The 14,939-nt window shown below is 39.6% G+C and overlaps 1 protein-coding gene across 1 annotated transcript in view; it reads left to right on the top strand.

The window, feature by feature from the left end:
* The window catches only part of CLSTN2 (calsyntenin 2), a 580,228-nt gene that overhangs the window by 221,964 nt on the left and 343,325 nt on the right, over positions 1–14,939 (top strand). The window contains exon 2 of the mRNA XM_045539303.1: positions 7,259–7,381. Coding sequence (XP_045395259.1) covers positions 7,259–7,381 — 123 coding nt within the window. The remainder of the gene's footprint in view (positions 1–7,258; positions 7,382–14,939) is intronic.

Raw genomic sequence — 14,939 nt, forward strand, 5'->3', positions numbered from 1 at the left:
CAGAAGGGTCAACTTTAGAATGAAAGCATAAAGATTCGAAAGGCGAATCATCAGCCAATTGGCCCTGCAGCTTGGACGGGGAGCAGTAATGCACTTTTCAGAGGTGGAAGCAAAGAGAAGAGAGCTGAGGGGCTCTCCTGAGAAATGCATCTGTGCTCTAGTTAAAGGCGCATTGGGGGGGCAAGACCTAATTTCTCTGTAAATGGAGTAGAAATATAACACTGGTGTTTCCTCTGCATGAGTGCAAAAACACAGGCATTTTCCAGATGCCAAAACGTCATGGAAAAGAGACAAGGCAGAGGCAGGAAGCAGTACTGAAGTGGCGTGGTATGGCAGAGCTCAGGAAGGGGACATGATTTTGTGAAAAACTAGTGAAAAGTAAGTCCTTCTGAAGTGGCATCCAAGTGGAGCAAAGCCTGAGCTGACTGGCCTCAGTCTATTGGAAGAAAAAGGCACAGCATTTTGTTTAGGGAGAGCACATCAGGGGAAGGAAGAGATTAAATAAGGAATAGCAGCCAAGTAACAAGCATCAACACCTACTGCTTCTTTCTGGAAAGAGATGGTTCTCCAGCACCCCATGAAGGCAGGGTTTGGAAGTAGCTCCTGGATGATTTCTGTGGGTGCCCATAGGCCCTGGGTAATGTGAGTGCTGTCCATCAGCCCGGCCGTGTGGCTGGACTCTCCATCAAACTTTATCCTCCAGGCAAACCTAATTATTCACATTTTCCCCAATGTATATTAAGTGGTTTTACTACTGGGCCTTTGTCCATTCACATTCCTCTGTCTGGAGCCCTCCACATCCTTTATCCCTGCTTAATTCTTACTGCTCATGACTCAGAATCCACTTTCTCCAAGAAGTGATCCTGAATTACTGTGGCTAAGTCAGTGCCTCTCTCTTTTCCATAGCACTCTGCTCATCCTCTTCTTACCTACCTCTTACCATCACTGGTTGTCCTGGATCCCACTCTAGTCTGAGAGTCCTTAGAGGATAAAGACTGTTCTTGGCCCACATTGATTGAGGTATAATTTACACATAATAAGATTCAACCTTTTTAAGTGTGAAGTTGGATAAGTTTTGACAAATGCATCCACGCAGAAGTGTAACTACCACCACAATCCAGATGTTCCCTTGTGCCCCTTTGTAATCTAATCCTACACTGTCCCCAAGTGCTAGCAACTACTGATCTGTTGGTATTTGTCCTTATACTTCTGCATTTTCCAGAATGTCATATGAATGGGATCAAATAGCATGCAGGCTTTTGTGTCTGACTTCTTTCACTTCATGTCACCTGTGAAATTCTTAGGAGATTCATCCATTTTGTCACATGGCTCAGTAGTTGATTTCTTTTTTTATTATTGCCAAGTAGGTGTTCATTATCTGGGTATCTTGCAATTTGTTTTTCCATTCACTAGTTGATGGCCATTTTAGTTTCCAGTTTGGCACTACATATTCTGAATAAAGATTCTATGATCATTTAGATATAAGTCTTTTGGTGTAATTTATGTTTTCATTTCTCTTGGGTAAATTCTAGGAATGAAATTCCTTAGTCATTTTATAAGAAACTGCTGAACCATTTTCCAAATTGCCTGTATTATTTTATATTCTTACCAATGATGTAGAAAAGTTCCAGTTTCTTCACATTTTCATCTGAACTTGGTGTTGTCAGTTTTATTTTAGCCATTCAAGTGGTGATGTGGTGATGTCCCATTGTGGCTTTAACTTACATATACCTGATGACTTGATATTGAGAATATTTTCATGCTTTTATTTGGTGCTCATATACTTATTATGGTGACAGGTCTCTTCAGATTTTTGCTTATTTTAAAAAATCAGTTTGTCTTATTATTTAATTACAGGAGTTATTTAAGTATTTTGGATATATATTTATGAGATATGTTTTATAAATATTTTTCCCAGTCTGTAAAATTTTGCAAAATTTTTTTTGTGTTTTTCAAAAAATAAAAGCTTATAATTTTTACAGAGTTTGATATTATCAATTTTATCTCTTATGGCTCATGGTTTTTTGTGTGTGTTTTTTTTTTTTTTTTGACCCTTCTAATCTTTCCCTAACCCAAGGACACTATGACTTTCTTTTATGCCTTCTTTTAAAGGTTTTATTAATATAATTTTACATTTAGCTCTACATTTACATTTAGGACTACTCCTGCATTTAGGACTATGATCCTTTTTTTTTTTTTTTTTTATTTCAGCTCATCATGGGGGTACATAAGTTCAGGTCATATGCATTGTCCATGTCCCACCCGTCCCCCCGAGTCAGAGTCCCAAGCGCGTCCATTCTCATTCTCCAGACAGTGCGCCTGGCACTCATCATGTAGTCATACCTCCATCCCCTCCCCCCCCACCTCCCCGGGTCTGCACCTTCAAGCATGACCATTCCCCAAAGGGTGTGCAACGCACTCATCATGTAGGCATACATCCTTTTAGAAATAATTTTTGTGTATGGTGTACAGTGTGACTGAAGTTCACTTTTTTGCATAAGATATTCAAATTTTCCAGCAGCATTTAATGGAAAGACTAACCTTCTCCCCATTGAATTATCTTGGAACCTTTGTCATAATTGATGCAACCGTATGCATATGTCTATTTCTGGACTCTTTGCTGTTTCTTGTTGATCTACATGTATACCTTTATGTCAATACCGCACTATCTTGATTAGGGTAGCTTTGCAATGAGTATTGAAATCAGGTAATGTAAGTCCTCCAACTTTGTGCTTCTTTTCCAAAATTATTTTGGCAGTCAGGTCTTTTACATTTTTACATAAATTTTTGAATTAGCTTATCCTTTAAAAAATCCTGCTGGTATTTTGATTGGAGTTGCATTAAATCTATGGATCGATTTTGGGGAAAATTTACATCTTTACTATATTGAGTCTACCAAATCATGAACACTATTTATCTCTCCATTAAAACCTCTCCAAGTCTTTAAATTCTTTCAGCACTGTCTTAGAGTTTTCAGTGTACAGATCTTCCATATATTTTGTGAAACTTATTGTTTCATATTTTTGATGCTAACAGTATTTTTCAATTTAAATTTCTAATTATTTATTGCTAGTACATAGAAATACCATTGATTTTTATATATTGGCTTTCTATCCTGTGATCATGCTAAACCTCTTATTAGTTCTGGTAGCATTTTCGATCTCGTAGAATTTTACAATGATGATCATGTTCTCTGTGAATAATAACAGTTTTACATTTTCATTTCCATTCTGATATTATTCTTCTTGTTGCACTGGTTAGAACCTCCAGTACTATGTGAATAGAAGTAGTGAGATTATGCATCCTTGTATTCCTTCTGATCTTAGGAGGAAAGCATTCACTCTTTAACCATTTAGTATGATGTTAGCTATGGGTTTTTGTACAAGTTCTTTATCAGATTAAGGAAGTTGTTTTCTGTTTATCATTTGTGATAGTTTTAATTTAAAATGTATGTCCAATTTTGTTAAATTCTTTTTTCAAGGACTTTTTTTCCATTTAACTCAATGTTTTCTGTACATTTTAAATACTCCATAAATATTTGTTGAATGAATGAAGCTGGGCTAAATATTTCTGAAAGTACAAGGCCACACCTCAGCAGGTCATAAGATGGGCTGGGGGACTGAAGAGTGTTTGAATGCCTACTCTATTCCAGGGGTACTAGCTTATGTCACGTAGTTTTCACAGCAATCCTGAGAAATGGACATCTCCGTTTTACAAATGAGGAATGAATAATGGATGGAATTATTTAAAAGCTATAACATGGTTCAGCTGCAGAGAAGAAGTCCTATGTTTCATTACTTAATAGAAATAAAAAGGCAACCATTCAGTTCAGAAAACAAAAAAAAAATACAAAGAAGGCTAATTCCAAATATAACGCAAGCTGAAATGGAGCACGATTCAGACATTTGATGAAGGAAAGAGTAAAGAATCCAGTTGGTCTGGATGCAAGGAATGTCCTTGAAATGACCATTGGGCTACTAAGAAGAAAAAGAAATTCTTGTATAATACTTGCCACAATAATCAAAATAATGTAAATTTAGGTTATTGGTGTGCAACCCTGGTGATTTGGTCTATAGACAAAGCATACAAGACCTAATTTTGCTTACATATCAAAAATGCAAATGTTTATCAACTTTGACAAAGCAAAAGTCCAGATAGATCTGAGGGAAGTTAGAATGTGGAAGAGAAGTGAGAAAACTTTAGGGATGTTAACATTCTTATTTTCCAAAATGGGAACATATAAATCCTTCTGGACTTCCGTTCAACACCTGCAAAATGAGATATAAAGTATTCCTTAAGGGGGTTGTTGTGAGGATTAATGAATGTATGTGTGTAAAATGCCTACTATGTGGTAAGTACCTGGCTACCTGTAGCAGTGATAGAGAAGAGTTGGGGGGGGCAGGTCTGTGGCTAGAAGGAAATCAGCCCATCTCCACTAAGGAGGGGACGACTGCAGCTTTAAGGCTGGTCTATAAACCACCTCTCCTCCAGACACTGTCACTGCCCAGAGAGCAGGTGGTGAGTCTGAGCAATGAAAGGGCAGAGGCTGTTTCTAGCACAGGACATCTGAATGACAGGACAACCCTGTAGGTGGCATCAACACCATCATTCCACAGCTGTGGGAATTGAAATTCTGAGAGCACCTGACTCACCTACGCCCAGCAGCAAGTGGCTAAGCCAGGGCAAAACCAGGAACGGTGCCTCTGGATCCCATTGCCTGCCACAGAGCCAAGTGGCACAGAGAATCTGAAACACTGGGTGAGCTCCTGGCATGTGCTCTGTACATAGTTCTAATGAATAGGCCCCTAGGTTTAATTAAGGGGGAAAAAAGATTAATTGTTTCTCCCAACAGCTGCAAATTATTTACATTGCATTTGTGTTGATGGCTAATAAAAGAGCAAAGGAGCGTAGGGACAGCCCAGGGTGGCTGTAACTCTTCCAGGGTCCATAATGAAGCATTGGTCTGAGTGCCAAAACCTGAGAATGCATGAGCCTGCTTCCCCCTTCCACACCTGCAGTGAGCAGAGCTACTCTCCGCCCTGGGCATGATCCAGCCACTGAAATGGATCTCAGGGGCCAAGACCCGAGAATAGCAGGCCCGTGTCCCTGCCTCACTAGACTGCTTCTCGTGACTGCTGTGGAATGGGTGAGAGGGAGCAAATGGTGGTCCAGGCTGAGGCTTCCACCAGTCCTGAAGCAGCTCTTAACTGACCCTCTGAAGGATGATGGGGTGGGAAGGGGACAGGAGTCACTGCATCAGAGCTGCTCTCAATTCTATGAGCTCTTGCTTTGTTATGGCTATTGAAATCTTTGTAATGCAATATATAAAATATATACAGTACAATGCGTATTACATATATATTATAATGTGCATGTGTGCACATATGCTTTTTGGATATCACAAAATAGGAACAAGTTTCTGATTTTCCTACTGACTAATTATTGACCATGTGATTGTCTCGGGAAAGTCACACCTCATGGAAGCAGTTTCTTCACCTTTATAGTGATCACGCGTGCCTCACAGGTTGTTGTGGGGAGCATTGCATACGTGGCCACACCTTTGAAACTGTGAAGCAGGGTGTGAGGGCTAGCATCGCAACAGCTAGGGCTCCCAATAACCTGTTGTTTTGTTTCTAAACACCTGTTCTGTACTCAGACTTCTGTGAGGGTACACGGGGAGCTAAAAAAAAAAATGAGAAGCCAAGCAGCTCACCATTGAGTAATCAGACTAATGTTTTAGAAAGGTCATTCTTGATGCCAGCATGGACTGACACGGGACAAGAGTTCTATTGAGAGAGCAACCGCTGCAGCTATCCGGATAGGAGTCAGCCGGGCCGGAGCCAAACCAGACAAGACACACCAAGGAGAAGGAACTGGCAGAGACCTGACATTCACCAGATGAGATTCGCCCCTAGGAATAGTACATGAAATCTTGGTGCAAGTCTTATTTCAATTATCTACCCTTCATTAGTACCTGCTGACATAAGTATATTGTATTCATTTGTGAGGGCTGCTATAACAAAATACTACCCACAGGGAATCTTAGAAAAACAGAAATTTTTGTCTCACACTTTTGGAGACCAGAAGTCTGAAACGAAGGTGTGGGCAGGACTGTGTTCCCTCTGAAGGCTCTTGGGGAGGATCTGTTCCAGGCTGTCTCCTGGCTCTGGTAGTTTCTTGGCTTGTGGCAGCAAAACTCCAATCTTCTCATGGCATTCTCCCTGTGTGCATGTCTATGCCACCATTTCCCCTTTTTATAAGGACACTGGGCATATTGGATGAAAACTCACCCTACTGACCTCATTTTAACTTGATTACCTCTATAAATACCTACCTCCAAATATTCCGCATTCCAAGGTACTAGGGGTGAAGACTGCAACCTTTCTTTTTGGGAGGGACACAATTCAACCAATAATATATATTTGATATGTACTTTAAGTGTATTAATTGTTCATTAGATAATGTGGGCTGTCCCCACACTCCTTTGCTCTTTTATTAGCCATCAACACAAATGCAGTGTAAATAGTTTGCAGCTGTTGGGAGAAACAATGTTTTTTCCCCTTTAATTAAACCTAGGGGCCTATTCATTAGAACTATGTACAGAGCACACATGCAGCTGGTCAAATGAATAAGGAGCAACTAAAGTTGCTAGATAATTTAGACCATTTAGATAGATACAGTCTTTAAGTGATCAGTGAATATTTGAATATTTGTTGCATCTTTATATATATATATTGGTACATATACATACCTGTATATATGCACATATGTAAAATGCAGCAACTATTCCTAACGGCGGATCAGATTAGATTGATGTCAGAAATCCCAGTGCACACAGCCATAATCTTCTGGTTTATTTACTGATAATGGAATTTAACTCTGAAACATCTATCAATAGATTGTAGCATTTGAGAATTAAAGCTTTCAATCAATTCTTAATAATATAGATCCGTACTGGGCATCCAGAAATAGAAATACTGGGATTTTGGTGAAGTGAAAGACCCATGGTCTTAGAGACAGAAGACTGTGTCTGGGGGCTGCCCCTTGACTTGCGTGTGCCTGGGTGGGCTGTTGACCCTCTCTGCACTTCTCTGAAGCTTCACTGGGTGTAAAGGCAACTAATGTGCTCTATATCCCTCATGAGATTGTTGGATGAGAGCCTATGATTGGGCAAATGTATGATATTGATACTGTTATTATGGATTAGTTATTCAAATGATATTCTTGTTTGTTGTATTTTTTCCCTGTTCTTTTCTAGTCAACAAGCACAAGCCATGGATCGAGACTTCGTATCATGGAGTCATAACTGAGAACAATGACACAGTCATTTTGGACCCACCTCTGGTAGCCCTGGACAAAGATGCACCAGTTCCTTTTGCAGGTGAGGTGACGGCTTAGCACGGTCGGGCTTGGCTCACTGTGGACACGTGTTGGGAAACCTCCACAGAGCCCAGGCCAGGGCGTTATAGCTGTTTATAGCTGTGCATCCCCTAGATCAGCCTGCGATGCTAAAGTTGTATGCCTCTTCTTGTTTCTGGTGTGGATTCTGTCTCTCCTTATGTGTTTTTTTTTTCTTCATGTTGTCTCCAATGTAAGACCACTGTTTTTTGTTCTTCTGAGGGGTGGTTAATTGCTGAACTGACCCTGGAGTTGGAGAAGTTGGGCTAGTAAGATTCTTAGGGGAGTTTTTCCCTAGAGAGCTGACCCATGGACATGATAAGATGTGTGACCCTCTGTCCCCACTACTCATATATCATGGATATGTGGAAACTTGTAGCTTGGTAAATTGGTAAGAGAAAAGGGAAAGAAAAAAGGACCAGGAAATATTTGCTAAGGGTGGGACAGAGACCTGCCTTTGAGATTTCAAGTGGGTGTGGCTTTTGGAGGGGACTCCAAAGGCAGTGCCATGTTGCCCTCTGCATCTGGTGTCTAGAGAGCCTTCTCACTGTCATCAAGACTACCCCTGCTTCCTGTTCTGACTTCCTAAGGGCCAGGCCCCAGGAGGGGTGGGTGAGGAATATGGCTAGGTCGTGTGTTTCTGTGGATTTTGGCAAAGAGTAGGACGGGTGATAGCAACAGGAGGAGAGATTAGACAAAGGATTTCTGAAGATGCCTGCGTCATGAGTAATATTGTTAACATTTTATAACTGTCAGGAGAAAGACAGGAAATTTAATGAAGGTTTTCAAGATTTCTGGAAGATTGCTTTATGATAGATGGGTGCCAGGCTAAGGTTTTCACCATTATGAAGTCTATTTTTTCTGACAGTTTGTCTGCTACATTATGAGCTACTTGGGCAGAAAAAATAGGCTCTTTTGCACTACTAAGAGATAAGCTCTGTGAAGACCCTTTTTTTTCATTACAGAGTATTATAAAGTAAGGAGAGAACGAGTGGGTTAAATGGGGAAATCCAGCAGTATGTGAAGATAAACCCATAAGCATTGTTGCAGAGAATGGGGGAGATACTCTCGACTCTCAGAAGAAAGCGTTATCTTTATTTTATGTAGAATGATAGCCATCAAGGGTGACTTCCATGGTGTTTAGAATTGGGGCATTTCCATACCTCTCCCAGCCACCCTCAGAAGTTCAACTGAATGCCACTTGGAAGTGTAAACTCCATGCTGTCTTTTCCACATCAGATGAAGTATCTTCCCCAAACCTTTGCCAGCCTAGGAATACTCCAGCACACCCGCTTCTTGCACATAGCTAATATGGTACCAGGCTTAATTGGCAATTCTTAGTAACCCCCAAAAATTGGCTTTTTAAATAAATATTAGCAAAAATGTTTGGGTCATGAAAATGTTTGGCTTGGCATGCACTGTGTGCTTAAAAAGTAGAGACAAACATTTAGAAATTGGGAGATTTAGCATAAAAATGCAGGATTCTGGTTTCTCTTGATGGATCAGATTTGATATACAGAGCTGAGGAGTGGCTTCCTCTCCACTCTGAGCCTGTGCTCCCAGCTTCCTTCGGCCTCTTCTCTCAGGCCTGTGAGCAGAGGCCCTTCCACTAGGCAGGCCCTCTCATTGGCTTTTCCCTCACAGTAATAGAGAAAACCAGTGACAGATTAAAGGGGAAGTAAACAGATGTCATTAAGTCATTTCAGTGTATCAAGGTTCACACTTTGAGAGATAAGTAATATGTCTGATTGTGTGTTATATCTACCCTTTATGTAGTCCAGAACTCACCCAGTAGTGAACAGGGACACTGATGTAGTTGAATAAGCTGTTCTATAATAAAGTTATTAGCTCTCTAATATGCAGACTAGAATAGAAAAATAAAAACCTCAAGCAAATCTGATATTTGAAAGTTCAGATTTATGAAAGATTACTTAACTGTCTAGGTTTTAGGGCTAAAGAAAAATTACAAGTTTTATCTGAAGATTCCCTGAAGAATTTCCTTACATTTCAAACCCATGACATTCCTTTAAACTTGAATTTGTATTCTAACTGTTGGATGTGCCCACAGTTGTTCAAGCACATCTTGAAACCGAGGTTTACTTCTAAGCCAAGCCCTAAATAGTTTTTTCCATCTGAAGAAAATTCCTATACTCCTCCTATTATTTGCAGATGCCTTAAAAAAATCTAGCTTAATACATCAAAATATAATCCTCCAAGCTCTTAAGAGTAAAAAATAAAGGTGCTTTTTAGAATGGCCAAAGCTATTTTTCTCAGTGTTATTTATGATCGGTGCTAAGACAGGACACAGGCACTAGCCATCCATCCATGCTGTAGGCATTTATTTTAAAGCATTTATCTTAAAAAGAAAATACTGAAGATTTATTTCAGATCCCTATCATTCTCATAAAATTGAAAAATTCATATCTGCCAGCTCCATCACTCTTCCAAGTCAACCGAAGCTCTTAGTCCCCCCATCAGCTGTGGCTGTGTTGTGTCAGCTTCCCCACCCCTTCCCAGTGGTCTTCATTTCCAGCTTAGCCTGTGAGGTGAGCTGTAAGCTTTGCGGAAGACAGTTTCATCACACTGTTTGTGCTCCGCCTTGTTTCTCTTATCTTTCTCCCCTTGAAATATTTTTTTAAAAAATTTCTTACACATAGATTCTGCTAAAATATTAGGAAAAATCATGCACAACTCAAGTGATTTTCATTTAAATTAAAATCATGATTGTATTTTGTATATAAATGCAGATTTCAGGAATATAAAATAGATTTTATGGTATTTCTCCTGCTTATGACAATATAAAGTGTTTATGGCAGAAACTGTGGAAAATACAGGAAGCACACATAAAAAACACACAGTATATGTCTTCATATCCCCAGAGAGAACTACGTTTTAACATTTTAGTGGATTTCCTTCCAGTCATTTTTCTACTCTTTTTTGTCAAAAATTGTGATCACATAACATATTTAATACTATAACTTATTTTCCCCACTAAACTAATAAAAATACAATATTTTATTAAATATTCTTCTGTGACTGATTAAATTGCTTCATGATTTCCTACTTCATGAATGTTCTATGGTTTACCATTCTCTTATTGATTGACAATATGTCTATTTCCAATTTTATTTTATTATAACACATGTCCACATTTCAGATTCTATTGTTTGGATGGAGTTCCAGAATTGGAATAAATTGGTCTAGCATTTTAAATTTCCTGAAATATGTTGAGCTGCTTTTTAGAAAAGTTGTGTGAGCTTGCAGTCCCACTCACACCGGAACAGCCAATCATTCCCTGGCCTTCATGTGCCTTATCCTAATGATGTGTCTTAGGGACAGTATGATGGAATAGCTGCTTACTGTCAATATCTGTGAAATAATATAAGCTTTGCAGAGTTTTTGTTTCGATGAAATTTTAAAAAGAAGTCTCTGACACATGTTGCAATGATTCAAGATATACTAGAATTTTAATAAATTTGGGTTTCCTTTTCCAGACCCTCCTCCCTCCAGTCTCACAGGGCAGATAACTAACTCACAGAGAAGCTAAGCAATTTGCCCAGTATCCCAGAGCAGGCCAGCGTGGGGCTTTGTCACCACTTGCTCTGAGATCCCTTTTGATCCCTGCCCCACCTGGTGAGTGAAGTACTGAAACTCAGCCAATGAAACCTCCCTCAGACTGCAGTCCAGCCCATTAGACTTCACTCAATTCTCAACCCAGTGTCTGAGCTCTGTAGATTTGACCTTCTTAGAGAAACAGATACAGAAAAATCCTTGAGTAATATAATGAAAATCCTGTCCACTGCATGGCAAAAAACGATAATGAAAGCAAGCTGGGCACACCGTGAACTTATTAATTTCTACCTGTGCCCCACTGAGGCCTGTTAGGAAACCGTAGAGACTTTTAAATTTGAAGGGAATTAGATTGCCTTTCAGAGATGATAGAACTTCTCATTTGTCTACATTGGGCCAGAATGGACTTGTCTTTTATAAGGACAGGGCTGCAGAGAATGATCAGGCATAATTGGCTGACTTCTCAGGCTGGGCTACTCTCTGAAGGATGCCCAGAAAATTGCCTGGGACGTGATCTGGCCTGGTTTGATCAGCTGGTTATAGTGCTGGTTGCAGCAAGGAATGCTCTTTCCTACATGGTTGATTGTGTTTGTACCTCTGTTGTGTTCAGTGTCTGCCAGTCTATCTGCCTCTGTGTCTTTGGACCTGCACCAGGTTCCTGCTCATGCCTCGGGATCTATAGGTGCCTGATGGCAGAGACCCTCCCAGAAGGCTTGGTATAGCCCTGATGTCTTATAGTGAGAAGGGAAGGAAGGGGTGTGAACAGTCACCAGCTTTGAGCCAGACACACATAGTTTTACATTTAGGACCTGCCACTTCCTAGCTTATAATACAATCTCAGATAAATCACTGAACTCCTCGGAGGGACAGTTTTCTTATATTTAAAATGAGTATAATTGTAATACCTACTCCTGGTGTTAATATGTGGATTAAAAAGATATTAATGCACAATGTCTGGAGCACCCTCTGGCAGCCAGTAGATACCCAAGAAATCATAGTTCTGATCATCACAGCTATGGTGATAATGAGGGTAATCAGAGTAATTGCAATTATTATTATTATTATCAAAAAGCCACAAGTGTTTGACTCATTTTAGGTTGATTACAATAGTGCAATTTAAATCTGTGTTGATGATGTTAAGGAAAAGAAAAAAGCAAGTTTGGAGTTTGTTCTAAGCTTTGATGCAGTCACCTGCTTGTACCACCAAGTATGCTGCCTAGATTATTTGGTTATGTGGTGGTGTGAGAACAATCAGTTAAATGATGTAAGGGAAAGTAGCTTCAAAACTATGCAGAACTCTCTGTAAATAAATGCTAGTTAGTTGGGAATAAACATTTTCACATTCTACCTGTAATTTATCCTTATAATCTATTAGTTCAAAGATATAGTTTCACACTATCACAAACCATGTGGCCTTTTATTATGAACACACAGACACACACACACACACGCACGCACACATGCACACACACAATTACATCCAAACCTCACCAGCTCTGTGAAACAGGTAGGTCAAATATTATGATTCCTTTCGTATCATAGGGAAATTTTGTAAACTGTTGAAGCTTACCTAGCCAGGATGGATCAGCCCTGTCACTGGATTCCAGACTCCGAGTCCTGCCATCTTTCTCCTCTGCCAGTTGTCCAGTGTGTAAGACATATCTCGTTGGCAGATTTACATGGTACCCAGACATAGCGTTAAAGAACGCCGAATCCCATGCTGAGGAAGGCATTACCCTTTAAGTTCTCTTTCTGAGTGTGTCAGGGCAAAGGTGCAGCTTAGGAGGTTCAGTATCTCTTGACCACCTACCTACCTCTCAAACCCTTGCTAACCACTCTTTTGACAAAGAGGAAGAAAGCTCTTTCACAGAGCCTTCCATAGGCAACAACCTCAAGCTAGAATTTTAATAAAATTCTGTTGCATTTTACTTAAATTACTTTCTATTTGAGGCAAGTATTACTAGCATTTCATTTTGGTCATTTTTTTTTACAGAAATTCACTTGAGTTTTTTTAGAAAACCGAATTTAAAGGAAAATATAAGTAAATTGGTATTTTGGTGGTTTGTGGTGTGTGGAAGCAGCAAAAACCAAGAGGTCCATGAATGAGCACCACACGGGGCACTGTGAAATATAATGGCCTCGCTCCTTCTTCCAGTGCCCTCAGGACTCCAGGCATAGGACTCAGCCATCTTCAGTCTGTCCTGCCCCACGGCTCTCTGACCTCTTGTCCTGGCCCGGAGAAGCCAACCACATCAGTCTCACAGTAGATGTGCCTTTGCATTCCAAGCTGGTTTGTTTGGGGGCCATTCCTGAAGGCCAGAAGGCAGGGTGCTCGCGGTGTCCCACTCTGCTCTCTAAGTAGCCACTTGGCTTCAGCTAGAAGCCAGCCCGTAGCCTCCCTGCAGAGAACCAGGCTCAGACCCATCTGGAATCCACAATCTGGGCCACTGTCTCAGACCTCACAGAGTTGAGTCAAGATAGGCCAGGAGCACAAAGACGTGGACCAATGTCTCTTCGTTCAAGTACATGTGAAAATCACTAAAAAGAACAAAGAATAATTAAATCAAGTCCCATTTATTTATTTTTGTTGTTGCTGTAATTGCCATTGGGGTCTTAGTCATAAATTCTTTGCCTAGGCTAGTATCTGGAAGAGTTTTTCCAACATTTTCTTCTACAGTTCTTATGGTTTCATACCTTACACTTAAGTCTTTTATCCATCTTGAATTAATTTTTGTGAGTGGTGAGAGATAGAGATCCTGTTTCATTCTTCTGCATGTGGCTATCCAATTTTCCCTGCACCATTTATTGAATGGGGTTTCTTTTCCCCAGTGTGCATTGTTATATGCTTTGTCAAAGATCAGTTGGCTGTACGTGGTTTCATATCTGGGTTTTCTCTTCTGTTCCATTGGTCTATGTCTCCATTTTTGTGCCAATACGGTGCTATTTTGCTTACTATAGCCTTGTAGTATAGTTTGAAGTCTGGTAACGTGATGCCTCCTGATTTGTTCCTTTTGCTTAAGATCGCTTTGGCTATTCAGGCTCTTTTCTGGTTCCAAACAAAGCATAGAATTATTTTTTCCAGATCTGTGTAATATGACATTGGTATTTTTATGGGAATTATATTAAAGCTGTAAATCATTTTGGGTAGTATGGATGTTTTAACAATGTTGAGTCTACTGATCCATGAACATGATATGTTTTTCCACTTGTTTATATCATCTGCAATTTCTTTCCTTACTGTTTTGTAATTTTCTTTGTAGAGATCTTTCGGCTCCTTGTTTGAGTATATTCCTAGGTATTTTATTTTCTTTGTAGCAATTGTGAATGATATTGAGACTTTGATTTGACTCTCACTTTGACTATTATTGGTGTATAGGAATGCTACTGATTTGTGTACATTGATTTTGTAACCTGAGACTTTGTTGAATTTATTTATCAATTTCAGGAGTCTCTTGGTGGAATATTTGGGGTTTTCTAGGTATAAGATCACATCATCTGAAAAAAGTGAGAGTTTGACCTCCTCTTTTCCAATTTGGATACCGTTAATTTCTTTCTCTTGTCTGATTGCTGTAGCTAGGACTTCCAGCACTATGTTGGATAGACGTCATGACAGTGGGCATCCTTGTCTTATAGAAAAGAATTTACCCATACTCCTAAGATCCTAGTAGACTTTTTCTATTCATATGTAGATGTATATTTTTTAATTAATTTGGATCATGTTGTATTTGGCTCTGGGTCTTTGTATTTTCACTGTTGACAGGCATTCTCCAAGCTGATTAAAACTTTTTCAAAAATATTACTTAGGTGTTAGCATAATTATACATCATATAGATGTACCATAATTTATTTAACCATTCTCCTATTTTTGGATATTTAGACTGTTTACAATAGTTTTCCATGTTTTTAAAATAAAACTTCCGTGAGCAACTTGGAAATGCCTTTCTTACATAAGCATAGGAGACAGGATTTTA

This window comes from Lemur catta, chromosome 1 (assembly GCF_020740605.2).
Source record: "Lemur catta isolate mLemCat1 chromosome 1, mLemCat1.pri, whole genome shotgun sequence".
Lineage (NCBI taxonomy): Eukaryota > Metazoa > Chordata > Mammalia > Primates > Lemuridae > Lemur > Lemur catta.